Source organism: Tamandua tetradactyla, chromosome 16 (genome assembly GCF_023851605.1).
Source record: "Tamandua tetradactyla isolate mTamTet1 chromosome 16, mTamTet1.pri, whole genome shotgun sequence".
NCBI lineage: Eukaryota > Metazoa > Chordata > Mammalia > Pilosa > Myrmecophagidae > Tamandua > Tamandua tetradactyla.
The window spans coordinates 82,069,477-82,087,912 of NC_135342.1; the positions used below are offsets into that span (position 1 = coordinate 82,069,477).

Sequence of the window (18,436 nt, forward strand, 5' to 3'; positions counted from 1 at the left end):
ATTTCATTTATTTCTGCTCTAATCTTTGTTATTTCTTTCCTTTTGCTTGCTTTGGGGTTAGTGTGCTGTTCTTTCTCCAGTTCTTCCAAGTGGACAGTTAATTCCTGAATTTTTGCCTTTTCTTCTTTTCTGATATAAGCATTTAGGGCAATAAATTTCCTTCTTAGCACTGCCTTTGCTGCGTCCCATAGGTTTTGATATGTTGTGTTTTCATTTTCATTCGCCGTGAGATATTTACTAATTTCTCTTGTAATTTCTTCCTTGACTCACTCGTTGTTTAAGAGTGTGTTGTTGAGCCTCCATGTATTTGTGAATTTTCTGGCACTCTGCCTATTATTGATTTCCAACTTCATTCCTTTATGATCCGAGAAAGTGTTGTATATGATTTCAATCTTTTTAAATTTGTTAAGACTTGCTTTGTGACCCAGCATATGGTCTGTCTTTGAGAATGATCCATGAGCACTTGAGAAAAATGTGTATCCTGCTGTTGTGGGGTGTAATGTCCTATAAATGTCTGTTAAGTCTAGCTCATTTATTGTAATATTCAAATCTCTGTTTCTTTATTGATCCTCTGTCTAGATGTTCTGTCCATTGATGAGAGTGGCGAATTGAAGTCTCCCACTATTATGGTAGATGTGTCTATTTCCTTTTTCAGTGATTGCAGTGTATTCCTCACGTATTTTGGGGCATTCTGATTCTGTGCATAAATATTAATGATTGTTATGTCCTCTTGTTTAATTGTTCCTTTTATTAGTAGATAGTATACTTCTTTGTCTCTTTTAACTGTTTTACATTTGAAGTCAAATTTGTTGGATATTAGTATAGCTACTCCTGCCCTTTTCTGGTTGTTATTTGCATGAAATATCTTTTCCCAACCTCTCACTTTCAACCTATATTTATCTTTGGGTCTAAGATGTGTTTCCTGTAGACAGCATATAGATGGATCCTGTTTTTTAATCCATTCTGCCAGTCTGTGTCTTTTGATTGGGGAATTCAGTCCAGTAACATTTAGAGTTATTACTGTTTGTATAATATTTTCCTCTACCATTTTGCCTTTTTTATTATATATATCATATCTGACTTTCCTTCTTTCTACACTCTTCTCCATGCCTCTCTCTTCTGTCTTTTCATATCTGACTCTAGTGCTCCCTTTAGTATTTCTTGCAGAGCTGGTCTCTTGGTCACAAATTCTCTCAGTGACTTTTTGTCTGAAAATGTTTTAATTTCTCCCTCATTTTTGAAGGACAATTTTGCTGGATATAAAAGTCTTGGTTGGCAGTTTTTCTCTTTTAGTAATTTAAATATATCATCCCACTGTCTTCTAGCTTCCATGGTTTCTGCTGAGAAATCTACACATAGTCTTATTGGGTTTCCCTTGTATGTGATGGATTGTTTTTCTCTTGCTGCTTTCAAGATCCGCTCTTTCTCTTGACCTCTGGCATTCTAACTAGTAAGTGTCTTGGAGAATGCCTATTTGGGTCTGTTCTCTTTGGGGTGCGCTGCACTTCTTGGATCTGTAATTTTAGGTCTTTCATAAGAGTTGGGAAATTTTCAGTGATAATTCTTCCATTAGTTTTTCTCCTCCTTTTCCCTTCTCTTCTCCTTCTGGGACACCCACAACACATATACTTGTGTGCTTCATATTATCATTCAATTCCCTGAGCCCCTGCTCAAATTTTTCCATTCTTTTCCCTATAGTTTCTGTTTCTTTTTCGATTTCAGATGTTCCATCCTCCAGTTCACTAATTCTATCCTCTGTCTCTTTAAATCTACCATTGTAGGTATCCATTGTTTTTTTCATCTCTTTTACTGTGTCTTCCAATCCCATAAGTTCTGTGATTTGTTTTTTCAGACTTTCCATTTCTTCTTTTTGTTGATCCCATGCCTTCTTCATGTCCTCCCTCAATTTATTGATTAGTTTTTTGAAGAGGTTTTCCATTTCTGTTCGTATATTCAGAATTAGTTGTCTCAGCTCCTGTATCTCATTTGAGCTATTGGTTTGTTCCTTTGACTGGGCCATATCTTCAATTTTCCTGGTGTGATCCATTATTTTTGCTGGCATCTGGACATTTAATCAGATTTCCCTGAGTGTGGGACCCAGCAGGTTGAAAGACTTTCCTGTGAAGTCTCTGGACTCTGTTTTTCTTATCCTGCCCAGTATGTGGTGCTTGTCTGTCTGCGGGTCCCACCAGCAAAAGATGCTGTGGCTCCTTTAACTTTGGAAGGCTCTCGCTGCTGGGTGCGTGGTGGAGACAGAGGAAAGGTTGTAGGGTGGTTTTAATGGCTTCAGATTGTGAATTCCTCGGATCTGAATTCCTTGAGAGAGGGACTCCACCTGAGTTGCATTTCACCCCTCCCGCTGGGAAGGTTCAGGTGGTAGAGAGCCCTGAAAGCAGCCTGTTTCTGCGTTCGGGGCAGTTGTAACCTATGTAATCCCAGCACTGAGCCCAGAGGCAACGAAGCCTCCGTAGAAACAGCCGCAGAAGGCTCTGTTTCGCCCCCTTTCCTCTTTTTCAGTTAGCCCAATTGGCGACTTCCGCCTTGATCAGTTTTGCCTGAGCTGAGGGCCTATTTTTAGTAGTCAGAAGTTGTTCCTTAATGCCACTATTGGTGTTAGGTTGGGCTCAGTCTCTACTACTGTTGGAGACTCTTTCCTTTCCCTCCGGGAAGTCGCCTGTAGGGGAGGGTCGCCAGCTGCCGCCGCTTGGGGAACCGCTGTACCGATGCTCCCAGCCGGCCTGGGAAGCCGCGCGTGTGGAAGGGGAGCCGGCCACTGAGGGTTGGGGAACCCAATCCAAAGCTCCCAGCCCCAGCCGGCCCGGGAAGGAGGGAGGGAGGGAGGGGCCCCGGCCGCCAGCCGCTACGGCCCGGGGAAGCGCGCGCCTCTCGGGGACTTCACTGCAGCGGAGTCTCTTAGCCGGTCCAGCCGGTCCAGAATGGGGTACGCTGTGTTTCTGGTCTCTGTCGTGGCTCCAGGAGCTGTTCAGTACTGTTTCTAGTTCTTTAGTAGTTGTTCTGGAGGAGGAACTAAGACCCGTGCACCTTACTAAGCCGCCATCTTCCTTCACCCTTTTTATTGAGAAGGTTTTCTCAATCCCTTGGTGCTAAGTTCCAGCTCATTCTAGGATTTCTGTCCCACGTTACCAGGAAGGTCCACACCCCTGGGAGTCATGTCCCACGTAGACAGGGGGAGGGTGGTGAGTTTCCTTGTCGTGTTGGCAGAGAGAGAGAGGCCACATCTGAGCAACAAAAGAGGTTCTCTTGAGAGTGACTCTTAAGGCCTAACTTTAAGTAGGCTTAGTCTACTAAGCCTACTTAACTATCTAACTATCCTTTGCAAGGATAAGTTTCACAGGAACAAACCCCAAGATTGATGACTTGGCCTATTGCTTTGGTTGTCCCCACTGCTTGTGAGAGTATCAAGAATTCATTGGGGAAGTTGAATTTTCCCCCTTTCTCACCATTCCCCCAAGGCGACTTTGCAAATACATTTTTATTCACTGTTCAAATCACTCTAGGATTTATCGGGGCATCGCTCTGGACAAACCTACAAAATCTCATGCCCTACTACAGGTTCCATGTACTTATGGTGTTCAATTAAATCATCCACATAAATTATATTAGGAAATTATGCAGTTGTCTTTAAAATCAAATAGAAAAAGAGGTTATAAACAAAAAATACGGTTATAGTGTATTTGATGCTTACCTTTATGGTTACTTTTATTGATGTTCTTTATTTCTTCATGTGGATTTGAGTACTGACCAGTGTCCTTTCACCAGCTGAAGGACTCCGTTTCGTATTTCTTTTTTTTTTTTTTTTTTTTTTTTTTTTTTTTATTAACGGAAAGAAAAAAAAGAAATTAACATAACATTTAGAAATCATACCATTCTACATATGCACTCAGTAATTCTTAACATCATCACATAGATGCATGATCATTGTTTCTTAGTACATTTGCATCAGTTTAGAGGAACTAGCAACACAACAGAAAAAGCTATAAAATGTTAATATAAAGAAAAGAAATAAAAGTAGTAGTAATAGTAAAAAACAACAACAACAAACAAACCAACAAGCAAACAACAACAACAAAAAAACCCTATAGCTCAGATGCAGCTTCATTCAGTATTTTAACATGATTACTTTACAATTAGGTATTATTGTGCTGTCCATTTTTGAGTTTTTGTATCTAGTCCTGTTGCACAATCTGTATCCCTTCAGCTTCAATTACCCATTGTCTTACCCTGTTTCTAACTCCTGCTGAACTCTGTTACCAATGACATATTTCAAGTTTATTCTCGAATGTCCGTTCACAACAGTGGGACCATACAGTATTTGTCCTTTAGTTTTTGGCTGGATTCACTCAGCATAATATTCTCTAGGTCCATCCATGTTATTACATGGTTCACAAGTTTATCTTGTCTTAAAGCTGCATAATATTCCATCGTATGTATATACCACAGTTTGTTTAGCCACTCTTCTGTTGATGGAGATTTTGGCTGTTTCCATCTCCTCAAACTCTTCAAAAAAATCGAACTGGAGGGAAAACTACCTAATTCATTCTATGAAGCCAACATCACCCTCATACCAAAACCAGGCAAAGATATTACAAAAAAAGAAAACTACAGACCAATCTCTCTAATGAATACAGATGCAAAAATCCTCAATAAAATTCTAGCAAATCGTATCCAACAACACATTAAAAGAATTATACATCATGACCAAGTAGGATTCATCCCAGGTATGCAAGGATGGTTCAACATAAGAAAATCAATTAATGTAATACACCATATCAACAAATCAAAGCAGAAAAATCACATGATCATCTCAATTGATGCAGAGAAGGCATTTGACAAGATTCAACATCCTTTCCTGCTGAAAACACTTCAAAAGATAGGAATACAAGGGAACTTCCTTAAAATGATAGAGGGAATATATGAAAAACCCACAGCTAATATCATCCTCAATGGGGAAAAATTGAAAACTTTCCCCCTAAGATCAGGAACAAGACAAGGATGTCCACTATCACCACTATTATTCAACATTGTGTTGGAAGTTCTAGCCAGAGCAATTAGGCAAGAAAAAGAAATACAAGGCATCAAAATTGGAAAGGAAGAAGTAAAACTATCACTGTTTGCAGACGATATGATACTATATGTAGAAAACCCAGAAAAATCCACAACAAAATTACTAGAGCTAATAAATGAGTACAGCAAAGTAGCAGGTTACAAGATCAACATTCAAAAATCTGTAGCATTTCTATACACTAGTAATGAACAAGCTGAGGTAGAAATCAAGAAACGAATCCCATTTACAATCGCAACTAAAAGAATAAAATACCTAGGAATAAATTTAACCAAAGAGACAAAAAACCTATATAAAGAAAACTACAAAAAACTGTTAAAAGAAATCACAGAAGACCTAAATAGATGGAAGGGCGTACCGTGTTCATGGATTGGAAGACTAAATATAGTTAAGATGTCAATCCGTTTCGTATTTCTTATAGGGCAGGTCTGTTAGTGATAAATTGTCTGTTTTTATTTTTCTAGATGAGTATCTTAACTTCTCCTTCATTTTTCAAAGGATGGTTTTGTTGGGTACAGAATTCTTGCTTGAGGTTTGTTCTCTTTTAGCCCTTTGAATTCCATTCCACTGCCTCCTGACCTCCAAGGTTTCAGAGGAGAGAGCAGCTGTTAGCATGCTGAAGTTTGAAGATCACCACCTCAGAAGAGAGCCCAAATCCTTAAACCTCTTGTTCTGTTCCTGTCCAGCCCTCTCACCTGTCCTGTCGTTTCTTCCCCAGAGCCTTTGCACAGGCTCTCCTTTCCACCTCACCAGCTTCTGCTCATCTTCCTTGTCCTTGCCTGGCCATCCCATGTCCCTCCCGGGGGAGGGAGCCCTCTCTGGCCACCCAGGCCGTCAGGCCCTTCTTCACTTGCCCCATAACACCCTGTGTTTCCTCTACTGTCCTTAGGGCCATGTCTTTCTGGCCACTGGCCACTGGACTGAGGGGCAGGGGGACAGGGGTAGCCTGCCACCTGGCAATGCTCTGCACACACAGCTGCCGGGAAGAATTAGATGAACAGGTGAGTGGGCAGGTGGCTCGTGAGTGGGTGGCCGTGAGTGGACAGGACAGAGCGTGGGTGAGAAACCACCCTGGAGCACCCCTGGTGAGCAAGAGCAGGGACAAGGAGCGTCTGGAGCAGTGAGTTCTGGTGACGGCATTTGCATCTCAGACCCGTGTCATGAGTCTCGGGGGCGCTGGGCGTGGAGAGAAGGGTGGCCCAGGGAGCCCTCCTTCCAGCCCCAGCAGCTGACGGGTTCACAAGGGACAGTCCTGCGTTCTGAACAGGGGGGCGGGCATGCACAGCAGTCCCAGCCCGGCCGGCAGTCGTACTGAGGGCATACTCAGGGGTGAAGGGCCAAGAGGAGATTCTCTGCTGAGAACGACAGGTTTCCAGTGGGAAGAGGAGGAGAGGGAAGGCGGCTTGGAGATGCTGGTTCCCCTAAATGAAAGTTGGGATAGGGTGAGGTCACTACTCCGGACGGAAGCTGTTCACAGTGCCGCCTCCCCCAGCAGGCGGGAGAGCCGGGTGCTGCCAGGGCGGGCTGCCCTGCAGGTGGGAGCAGGTAGGGGCGAGGTGCTGGTGAGCACGTGATGAGCTGGCCATGGGAGTTCTCCCTGGAAGGCAGGAGGGGGTGCTGGGCCAGAGGTTTGGATGCCAGGAGAGCGTTGTCCTTCAGGAGAAAGAGGCAGGCCGAGGTCAGGGCAGAGATTTCTGGAGTTTCCCACCTCAGGGGCAGTGGTTCTCAAAGTGGGGCCCTGGAGGTAGCTGCACCGCGGGGAGCTTGTTAGTGGTACAGAGCCTCTGGCAGGGCGGGGGGCTGCGCGGAGAACCTGGGCTTGCTCACTGTTCCTTGGAGAGCCGTGGCTTTCTCGGAGAACACACAGACTCCCCACGCTGTGGCCCGCCACAGCAGACACGGATTTCTTATTGTAGCTGTCAGTTGTTGGGGTCCTAATGCTGAGTCAGTTAGAACAGACACAGCTGGGCTGACCCCTGCCGCTCTGCTCGGGCCAGGCTTCTGTCTCGTTCAGGTCTCAGGGCGGCTGCAGGGCTCCCCGGCTGTGCCCTTGCGGACCTCACCACCACCTGACCCCTCTGACCGCAGCCGGGGCTCTCGCTCTGGGCACCCCCTTAGGACTGCACCCCCACCCTGCTTGCTGTCACTTTGCTGTCCCCATGGAAGGAGACTCCACAAGGGGTCTGGCTGTCCGCAGTGGGAGCACAACGCAGACGTGCTCAGGAAACATCAGAGAACACGTGCGGAGTCCCCAGCCGGAGGGGAGCCTGTGGCCTGCTTCCTGCCCACCCACAGTGGGGGGCATAGTGGGCATCTAATAAGTGCTTTTGCAGTGAGCCAGGTCCTCCTTCCCTGGACTCAAGGCCTGGGCCGCCTCCCTGGCCCATCCCCACCGAGCTGCCGCCGCTCCTGACACCCAGCCAGCCTTGGGAAGGGTGCTGCTTGCCACGGCCTTCCCAGCTCAGCACACCCCAACACGACCCTTCTGGCACAGGGCACCCACACAGCCCCCTGGCTTGGGGACCCCCCAACATGGCCCTCATCCCCGTGAGCCTAGAGCCCTCAGCCGGCTCTGTACTCTGCCCCATCCCTCAGCCGGCTCTGTACCCTGCCCCATCCTGCAGCCGGCTCTGTACCCTGCCCCATCCCTCAGCCGGCTCTGTACCCTGCCCCATCCTGCAGCCCTCTCAGGCCCATTTCTCAGATGAGGAGACTGAGGCACAGGCAGCTGGCAGGACCTAAGGGTGGACTGGGTGGGCAGGGCAGGCTGCCCCACGGAGCTCCTTTCCCACGCGTGCCTGGTGCCTGCTGGACCGTCGGCCCTGGGGTCTGTGCTGTCGACGAGATAGTATTGGGGGTGGGGACTGCTTGACAGATCTGGACGAGGGAGCCGGGCTCCGGCGTCCCTGCTGTCCGGGTCGTGGTGGCCGGTGGGGGCTGAGGCACGATGGACCTGTGTGCGTGGGGCGGGCTCCGCGGTGGAGCAGGTGGGAGAATGGTGGACGGTGACGCGGGTGCAGGGCCCCCGGGTCCCCGGTCCCCCGGCCCCCCTCACCTGCCTCTGTGCCGACGACTGCGGAGGCTGGGCTGGATCCAGCCAGGCCGGCTCGCCGGGGCACCTTCCGTATTAGATGTGCGTTTCCCGGCTTACTTTATTTCAGGGTCGGCGCAGCCTCTTCTGTTTATGGCCGTGTGAGTGTAGACACGTGGATGTGCCTGCGCTGCTGGGGCTGGCGCGCGCCGCATCTCTACTGTGCAACAGCGTGGGAACCGAGTAGTGGCCCCCCAGGGAGGGCCCCGCACGGGCTGCTGGGGGGGCAGGGGGCCAGGCGCAGAGGATGCGCCCCGGGAAGCGTTGCCAGGGGTGGGGGCAGTGGGAGGAGTGGGGGGGCGGCCTGCAGGTCCCTGGGTCTGGGGTGCCAGCTGCCCCGCAGGGACGGTGGACAGGCCCAGCCCAGCCCACGCAGATGGGTGGCAAACACTGGACCCTCAGGGCCCCCAGGGAGCGGCCCCTGTGCCCGGCAGCTTGTCAGCCCACGCGCCCCACTCGGGCGGTTCTGGGAGCCCCAGCACCCCAAGGGCAGGGGGTTTGTTCGGTGCGCACTCCCCGCGCGCCCAGAGCCCAAAGCCGCGGGCACAAGTTTCCTTCTGGGCTGCTGAGAATGTTCTGGAACCAGGTAAACGTGCATCTACTAAATGCCATGATTGTTCACTTAAAACTGCTTTATGTTACATGGACTCATCTCAATAAAAAAGAAAAACGAGAAAGGAAACCTGCTTGGGTGTGCAGTGTCCATGACAGCCACGTTTGCAGAGACGGCGCACAGGCCGGCGAGAGCGGTGGGGGGCTGGGGGTGATGCGGGCTGCGGGGCTTCTCGCGGGGGTCGTAGCGCTGACTGTGACAGCGGCACAGCTCTGACCCGTATGCGGCAAATGCAGGAGCTCCAGGCCGTGTGGACTCCGAGGCCCATGGCCTGCCTGGAGCCCCATGGGGGCTCCCCCCACCGCCACTGCCGATGCCGACAGAGCCTGCGCCCTCACTGTTAGCCGGGTGTGAAGGAGAGGCTGAGAACCACGTGGGCCACAGGCCTCGCCAGGCTTCCGGAAGCTTCCTCTGCACTCAGGATAGGGCAGGGTCTGAGTGCTGCCTTCGTGGGTCTCCACCGCCTGCTTGGCCAGGCGCTCTGTGTAACTGCGGGTCTGATAGGGCCCCTGATAGGGCCGCAAATTTGGGGGCCTGGAGGGTGACCTGTTGCAGGTTGAACTGTGTCCCCCAAAAGACAAATGGATGGTCCCACTCCCCGCAGCTCCAACAGTGACCTGACTTGGAGGGAGGGTCTGTGAAGATGGAGCGAGGCAGGTGAGGCTGGGCCATGTGGAACAGTGTGAAGCCACGTGGAACAGCGCAGGGCCATGTGGAATAGAGTGGGGCTGCATGGAACAGTATGGGGCCATGTGGAACAGCGCAGGGCCATGTGGAATAGAGTGGGGCTGCATGGAACAGTATGGGGCCATGTGGAACAGCGCAGGGCCATGTGGAATAGAGTGGGGCTGCATGGAACAGTATGGGGCCATGTGGAACAGCACAGGGCCATGTGGAATAGAGTGGGGCTGCATGGAACAGTATGGGGCCATGTGGAACAGCGCAGGGCCATGTGGAATAGAGTGGGGCTGCATGGAACAACATGGGGCCACGTGGAACAGCGCAGGGCCATGTGGAATAGAGTGGGGCTGCATGGAACAGTATGGAGCCATGTGGAACAGTGTGGAGCCACGTGGAACAGCACAGGGCCATGTGGAATAGAGTGGGGCTGCATGGAACAGTATGAGGCCATGTGGAACAGTGCAGGGCTGCATGAAAAGTACAGGGCCACGTGGAACAGTGTGGGGCTGTATGAAACAGTGCAGGACCTGTTCCAATAGCTTTGAGTCCTCCCAGGTGGGAGGGGGGACGCAGGGACACATGGTGGCCGAGACAGTGCGTACCAGGAGCTGCGAGGGGAGAGGCCAAGGATAGTCTTCTGTCCAAAGAGCGGCCCACTGACACCTTGGATTTTGGACTTCTGGCCTCTGCCACAGTGAAGACCACTGCATTTTACACCCCCGGTTTGTGGCATTGTGTCCAGCGGTGGCTGGGCTGTTTCCAGGGACTTCTCAGCAGCGCAGACACTGCACTGGCGGTTCCCACGACACATGTCCAGCCTTGGTGCTGCAGATGGCAGAGCGCACCTTGGCCAGAAACCCGTGCCGTGAACTTTGGGATGCGCCAGCATCAGGAGAGGACTCTGCCCGGCGCCACCGGGGCTGGAGCCTGCGACCATGTGTCTTTACCTGGTGGCATGTTGCTAACGAGAACTGTTCTGCGGAAGAGTTTGTGTCCCCACGCGCCCCACTTCTGCTTTCACTCGGGGTCCAGGGACCCGGCTCGGGGGCTGCCCGTCGTGTGCACGGGCGCAGTGCCAGCCCACAGCCGCTTTGGATGACGGCAGCGTCTTCCCAGTTTGCAAAACGTAAGACCACGCAAAGGGTCGGCTTTCCCTGGTGTGGAGTTTTTGTACATACCTTTTTCTTTTAACGCTGGGGCCTGCTCAGGGCCCTGACGGAGGAGTGCAGGACGGGCACCTGGAAAGCGCAGGCGAGAGGCAGCCTGGCACCATCGGTGGGCAGGTCCCGCTCGCTCCCTCCTGGGCGCCTGCCTGGGCCTGTGGCTCCCGTCCTCTGTCCACTGTCATGCACAGAACCAGGAGTGTGGCGCCATGAGGGGAGGGGGCCTGGGGACCAACTCGGGGGGGGGGCGTGGCAGTGAACCCCACTTGCTCCGCAGGTGCCCTTGGCTGTATCCTCTCTGCCTGCCCCGGGCCCGGACACCATCTTAAGGTTGCTGCACTGGTCAGACGCCGAGGCTGTCCTGCTGGCAGGGCCCCGTTTGGGGGTGCTGGCCATCCAGAGCAGACCTGCTTGCAAGGCTTTGTGCTGCATGACCCCCACCCACCCCCTCCCGCCCGACGGCACCCTCTGACCCCACTGGGGAGGGCGCGGAGGCGCAGAAGAGTCTTGTGTCCTGGGGCTCACGGACCGTCGACCTGCTCCAGGGCCAGCAATGCCAAGGCTGCCTTGTCGCCGGAGCTGAACCCACAGGAAAGACTGCGTTTTCTTCTCCCAGCAACCTGGTGAACGTGGTTCCAGAGACTTCTGGAAGCTTCTTAGACTCTGAGCCTGCTTCCTCCTCCTCATGGGCAGCGAGTCTGGGTCCTGATGACGCCGGTGAGGGCAGGAGGAGACGCGGCCGCGCTTCCCAGCCCCGCGCCTGCTCGGAGGGGCTGGCCGTGAGCCCCCCCTGATACGCCCAAGCCCCCTATGCACGGCTCCTCTGTGACCAGGACCTCTGGGGTGGGGGTTGGTCCAGCAAGATGGGTTCGTATGCTGCAGAAACTTGGACGCAGAAGTAAGAGCCCCAGGATGGTGGCCTGTGACAGTGGTGGGGGTGGCCAGCCCAGAAACCGCAGCCTCCCAAGAAGGCGCCTCAACGGGGGACCACTCGCCGCCAACCTGCAGTGGTCAGTGCGGTGGCGAGGCCAGCCAGGGTGGGGGTGGTCCCCGCAGCCCGGACACTGGCCACCAGCCCCACCACATGCACCAGGCAAAGCGGAATCCAGGTTCCCCAGTATCCACCCGGGGCCATGTGTCCTTCCGCCTCCCGGGCATGGGGCGCTGTAGTCTGCACACTGGGCCCAGCTTCTCCGGAGCCAGCAGGCCCGTCTGGACACGTGCCAGTAGGGTCTGGCCGGGCAGGCCAACCTGGGCAGCTGCTTGGGGGCTCTGGAGGCGCCTGCAGGCTCTTTTGGGGGTGCTGTGCGTGCTGGGCTGGTGAAGGCACAGGGCCAAGGCCCCCATGGGCCCTGCTGAGCTGGCCAGGGCCCTTTCTTGGGGTCAGAGCCAAGCTGGGCACTGGGCGGGCGGGCAGGTTCCATTCATTCGTGCCTGTCGGAGTCCTCTGGGGACGCCTCAGCCTATCGGGGTCCCGGCCCCCATGCCCGTCCTCAGCCTGTCGGGGTCCCGGCCCCCATGCCCGTCCTCAGCCTGTCGGGGTCCCGGCCCCCATGCCCGTCCACCCGAGGAGGAGCCGCATGGAGCCACCACACCTGGGACGCACTGCCCGCCATTGGGTGGCCTGGCTGAGGCAGCCCTGCGAGGGCCCTGCTGGGGGCCCCAAGGGTCCGTGGTGTGGCCATGGGTGTCTGGGAGGGGAGGGCAGGAGAGCTGAGCTCTGGGTGCCCAAAGGCCCGGGGCCCCCAGCACCTCCCCCACGTGATCGAGCCCGTCTCGGCCAGGGCTGCCCTCAGCCCGCACGCCATGCCGCTCACTGCCCTCCTGTCTCTCCCCATCCAGGACCTCCCACTCCCGGGCCAAGGCCGAGGCGGCCCTCACGGCGGCTCAGAAAGCCCAGGAGGAAGCACGGATTGCCAGGATCACTGCCAAAGAGTTCTCCCCCTCCTTCCAGCATCGGGAAAACGGTGAGTGTGCGGGGAGGGGGGGGCTCTGGGGGTGCTCACAGCCCGCTCCCATGCCTGACCCCAAGGCCGTGTCCACCTGGCAGCCTCGCGCATCCCTCAGGCATTTCTCTGTCCAGCTTCCCCCAACATACCTGCCTGTACCGGTGGCAGTTCTCCCTGCCCTTCCCTGGTGCTGTTCTGGAACTTTCTGTGACAATAAAATAGCTGCAGCTGCACAGTCTACCACGGCAGCTGCCAGCCTTGCGAGACACGGGGACCAAATCCTTAGCTTCATTCTGTTTGTCCACATTTGAATGTGGACAGCCACGCGTGGCTGCTGTGCTAGACCATGGGGCCTGTGCGCAACGGGCAGGCTCTGCCATGTCCTTAGGAAGGACCGGAGGCTGTGGCCTGCCAGCCCAAGGGAACTGCGGCCGCCCCGAAATTTGGCTCCAGCAGTGTGGGGCAAGGTGGGGTGGCGATGGACAGCATGCCGGGCTTGAGAGGGCTCAGGCCATAAGCTCGGTGACAGTGCTGGGCAGAGCTGGGTCACCTAGGCGGCCAGGTCACAGACTGACCAGGTCCCCTTGTGTCTTCTCCCCTCAAGACTCCCCCAAGGTGGGTCTCACTGGGAACCAGCTTCCGGACCCTGTGGCGGGTCGCACGCACAGCGAGCGTGCACGCGGGTGCAGAGGGCCGTGGGGCGGACCCTGTGGCCGGTCGCACGCACAGCGAGCGTGCACGCGGGTGCAGAGGGCCGTGGGGCGGACGCCAGCAGGCCGGACAGAGCTGCGAGTCGGGCCACTGTGGTGCCCAGCCCCCTTCCTGCCAGCAGCGCCGCGCACGTGGGGACAGGTGGTGCCTGATGGTGCCCCCAGGGCGAGGGCTCCACGCGCTTGTGCTGGCTCTGCCATAGCCTGTGCCACTCCCTCTGGCCCGTCCAGCACCTCTGGGGCCTCAGTCTCCCCCCTGCGAAGGAAGGGGCCTGGCCCAGCAATCCCATCTGAGGCATATGCTGGAGCTGCAAGCAGGGACGCACCCAGGTACACGCATGTCGCATGCGCCACAGCATTTTCACAACAGTCTAAAGGCAGGGGCAGCCTGAGGGTCCGTCGGCCGTGGCCGGGCACACGTCGTGGCACGGCCCACACCAGCATCGTGGGGCCCTAGACAGGAGGGCAGCGCTGCCCCAGACACACACACGGACGAACCCTGAAGTCGGCGTGTGGAGTGGAGGCAGCCTGACACGAGAGGGCAGGTGCTGTCAGACCTCACAGATTGGAATCCTTAGAGCTGGCAAATTCATGGAGACAGGAAGTGCAATAGTGGGGACCGTGGAGGGGAGGAGGCTGTCATCAAAGGGGTGCAGGCTTTGGTTTAGGGTGACGAGACGCATGTAAGAGTTAGTAGTGAAAGTTACACAAGGTTGTCAAGAATTGTCCTCTTCAAATAGTGAAAATACTTTCTGGTCTTGTGCATCACGGGACATACAATATAAAATGCATTTTCAAAAGGCCGCAGTGGGGTGACTCATGTCCACCTGGCAGCTCAGCAACGGCCTCGTGGGGACAAGGGCCTTTGCAGAAGGAATCTGGTTAAAGGTCTCGAGTCGAGCTCATCCTGCTTCCAGGGGGCCCCGAAGTCGATGAGAAAGTCCTTGGAAAGGACAAGCAGAGACAAGGGAGCAAGCGCGTGGAGACGGGAGAGATGGTGGGGCCCGGCCGCCAGCCAGGAGCTTGGGGCTCCTGGGAGCTGCAGAGGGAGGGGCCCAAGAGGCACCCTGACCTGGGCCTCCCGGTCGCCAGGGCTGCGAGGACGCGTCCCTGATGCTGCACTGCCCTCCCGTCCTGCTCCTTCCGGTGTCGGGCCAAGAGCTTTGGAACGGGGTGGACTCGGCGGCTGCGGTTCCCGGCAAGATACCTCGAGCTGATGGGTGAAATTCAGAAGCTGCCTCTGTGAAGTCTCCTCTCTGGATTTAGGGGTGACGCCTGGTTTGTCTGATGGAGTGGGCCGGTCGGGACCGCCGGCAGGACCAGGGTCTGGGGTGGGAGGGCCTGGCCCCAGCCAGTGCATCCATGGGCCCCTGGCTGCCCCTGAGCTCCTGCTCACTGCCCGCAGCACCTGGTGCCTCTTGGGGGCTCCGTCCACCCTGCCTCCTCCGAGGGACAGTGCACATGGCACGGTTTGTGTTAGCAGAGGCCGGCAGGTTACTCCTTCTGGAGTTTGTCTTCCCGACATACTGGCACTTTCCACTTCTAATGAGGTTAAAGGTCAACGTTCCCAAACCGGGAGTCGTGGCCCCTGCGTAAGGGGATTGGGGGACAGGGAATGGGGTGCCGAGCACCGGTGATCTCACTTGGTCCTAGAACTGGAAGCTCTTAGCCCCTCCGGCAGGTAACACAGCTGGGCTGGAGGATGTGGCAGAACCAGGCCTGGCTGCGAAGTCGTGGATGGTACATTATTACGTTTCAGCTGGGAGAAGAACTGCCCCCTCCAGCATCCTGGACCACAAGGGCCTGCGGTGACCTCCAGATACACAGCACAGGGTGGCCAAGGCCTGAGCTCAGGCCACGTGGCTGTTTCAGGGCGGGGGGGGCAACAGAGCCCCATCTCCGCCTGGCACCACCACGCTCCACCTGCAGCCCCCTCACCCCAGGGCGCAGGACTCGACCAAGGCGGCCGTGCCCGCTTCCAGGCAGCAGGGAGGACCCAGGGGTCCGGCCCCAGGAACCCACGCGAGGGGACAGAGCCCTGGGATTCAGCCATTTGCTCCGAGTTCTGTTCTGCATTTTCACAAGGATTCTTCCAGGAACATCACGTGTTTTGGGACTAATTTTAGCAGAAAACAATCTCCAGCATGGTGCCTGCTGAAAACTGGGTGCTGGGGACCCTCCAGGGAGGGGGTACACTGGGGCAGGCTGGCCAGTGCACCTGGCACCTGGGGGGCAGCACCTGGCCCCTCGGACATCCAAGGCCCAACAGAGGGGCTGGTGGTGGGGGTAGCTGGAAGCAGAGCAGGGGGGCTTCCTGGAGGGGTTTCTCATCTCTGTCCAGGGCACCAGAGGTACCTGTTGTGGGCTGAACTATGCCTCCCCAAGTCCTGACCCCCAGTCCCCGCGTAGGAGTTTATTTGGGACCGTTGAAGATGTGATAGGTTAAGATGAGGCCAAACTGGACTGGGGTGGATCTAATCCCATAGGCCTGGTGTCCGTATGAGAAGGGGGAGGAGACAGACAGACAGGGAGACAGACTGGGGGCTGGAGGAGGAAGGAAGGGTGCTCCCCGCGGGTCCAGAGGGAGCCTGGCCCGCCGGCACCGCAGCACTTTGTTGTTTGCAGGCCCTGCCCTGGGCCTGGGGCACGTGGCTGTGAGCCGTGTGGGCGGCAGGCGAGGGGGCGGGCCTGGGTCCCCGCTCTGCTCGCCTCCCCCGTCCCCAGCGCTCGCTGCCAGCCAGCGGGAACGGGAGAGGAGCTGGCCCCTCATGCACAGCCACAGCCCCGACCAAGGCACAGGCTGAGAGGGCAGGCTGCCTGCCCCGGACCCCCCGGCCCCTGGCCCGTCACATGGGGGCTTTGGAACGGGAGGTGACCTTCATGCCTGTGGCAGCACCAGGTACACTGGGTGCCCGGCACTGTGCCCCGGGACTGAGCGAGGCCCAGGGAGACCCCCGTGCGTCCTGGGCCTCTGTGTAGCCGCTCAGCTTGGGGGTTGAGGTCCTGCTGTTTGGCCGGCGCTGGGTCCTCCCCTCGGCCCCTCAGCGTGGGGACGATGCTGGAGCCCAGAGCTGGAGCCCAGCTGCCCTGTCCAGGAGCCGTTCCTCTGGGCAGGTGAGGGGACGCCACCTTGTCCTTTCCTTCCCTTTCCCTGCACTTGGTGAAGGACCAGCTCATGGCTCAGTGGCGACCCTGTCCCGAGTGTAGGTTTCGGGGCTGCTGGGGTCACTGTCCACAGTGACACTCTGCGACCTCACCCTCCCCTCCCCACCCAGAGGGTGGCTGGGAGCCACATGCTTGGGGTCAGGGTCTGGGCGGGGCGACCAGGCAGCCGCCCCCTGCCCAGCGTGACCTGGGCTGGATGACCTAGCTTGCTGGGGTCTGGGCCGAGTAACCCACTCTGTGTTTGTCTCCTCCCCCAAGGGCTTGAGTGCCAGCGGCCCGCACGCCAGGACTCCAGTGGGGACATGGAGGTGCTCTCGGCGGGCACGCCCCTGCAGCAGGAGAGCCCCGAGCTGTACCGGAAAGGCACCCCGCCCTCCGACGCCACCCCCGACGACAGCCCCCTGCAGAGCTTCCCCGCCAGCCCCTCGGCCACCCCGCCGCCTGCGCCCCCCGCTCGGAACAAGGCTACCCACTTCTCCCGGCAGGTCTCGGTGGACGAGGAGAGAGCTGGGGACATCCAGATGCTTCTGGAAGGCCGGGGAGGGGACCACGCCCGCAACAGCTGGGGGGAGGAGAAGGCTGGTGGCTCAAGGGGCGTCCGGGGAGGTGCCCTCCGCAGTGGCCAGCCTGTGGACGACCACCGGGCCCGGGGCTTGGGCCCCAAGCAGCCCGGGAACCCCAGGCCGCGGGAGCGGCGGACGGAGTCTCCCCCCACGTTCTCGTGGACTTCCCGCCACCGGGCCGGCAACCCTGGCTCCTGCAGCGCCAGGCTGACCGAGCTGGACGAGGAGAAGCTCAGCAACTACGAGATGGAGATGAAGCCCCTCCTGCGGGTGGACTCCTATCTGCAGGATGCGCCGCCCCAAAAGAGACGCTTCGGCAAGGGGGGTGCCTGCCGGGGCCTGGCGGAGGAGCTGCGGCCCGAGGACCGGGGCTTCGGGCTGCAGAGGCGGGGGGCCAAGGCCCAGAGCAGGGAGAGTGCGCGGCCGGCCGCCGCGGAGCCCGCCGTGCTGAAGCTGGAGAGCCTGCGGCGGGGCGCCAAGGCCGAGCACCGGCTGCTGCGCTGGGACCTGACCCTCTCGCCGCCCCAGAAGTCCTTACCCGTGGCCCTGGAGCCCGACGAGGAGAACGGGGACGAGCTCAAGCCGAGCGCGGTGAGTGGGGAGCCGCGGGGCCGGGCGAGTGGGAAGCAGCCACCGGCCTCTGGACGATGGCCTTTGCGGGAGGGGGGCCACCAGCCTGCCCCCCAGGAAAGCGAGCGCTGCGCTGGGGACGCGTGGGGCACACGCCCTTTAGACGCCGAGGGCTTGGGTGGCCTCGGAAGCTCCCACAGAGCCGGGCCTTGTGGGCGCTCATCCCCCAGCCTTCCCGCCTTGTTCAAAGCCCGCTCCTCGGAAGGGCTCCCTTCCCTAGAGTTTCTCCCCGGAAGGAGGCTGGACGCTCACCCATGCAGACAGGCACGTGCGCGTGGTCTTGGGTGACGCTCTGGGACCGGGGCGGTCAGGCTGTTTGTCCAGGCAGCACCTTCTGTTTGTGAGCCTGATGGGCCGCGTGCTGGGGAGACCCTGTGTTTTCGGGGAGACCCTGTGTTCTCGGGGAGACCCTGCAGGCCTTGGCCCCATGGCCTCCTGACTGAGGGTCTGCTGGGTCTGGGGTCCTCCTGGGGGCTCCCGGGATGCAGCAGCAGCCCCCACCCCCCTGGGGACCCTGGTGTGGCGCAGAGGCTGTGCTCCCACCCCCTTGGGGGCCTGGCCAGGAGCTCCCACCCTCAGCCCCAGAGCCCCTTGGGAGCCAGGCCAGGGGTGTGTGCTCGCACGGGGTGGGGGTGGGGGCCCCTCCCGGCTGCGGCAAGCACAGGCCCTTACTGGGTTCACTGGTGAGCCTGGGGGTCCGGGGCTGCGATTCCGAGGGCGCAGTGTGGGACCATCTGCCCCCTGAGGGAGACCCCCTGGGAAAGGTGGCCTGCTGGCCTGGAGCCCAC

General features: G+C 57.2%; 1 protein-coding gene across 1 annotated transcript in view; it reads left to right on the forward strand.

The window, feature by feature from the left end:
* Positions 1-18,436, forward strand: part of JPH3 (junctophilin 3) — an 87,182-nt gene that overhangs the window by 60,287 nt on the left and 8,459 nt on the right. Inside the window, exons 3-4 of the mRNA XM_077133246.1 lie at positions 12,474-12,598; positions 16,714-17,609. Coding sequence (XP_076989361.1) covers positions 12,474-12,598; positions 16,714-17,609 — 1,021 coding nt within the window. The remainder of the gene's footprint in view (positions 1-12,473; positions 12,599-16,713; positions 17,610-18,436) is intronic.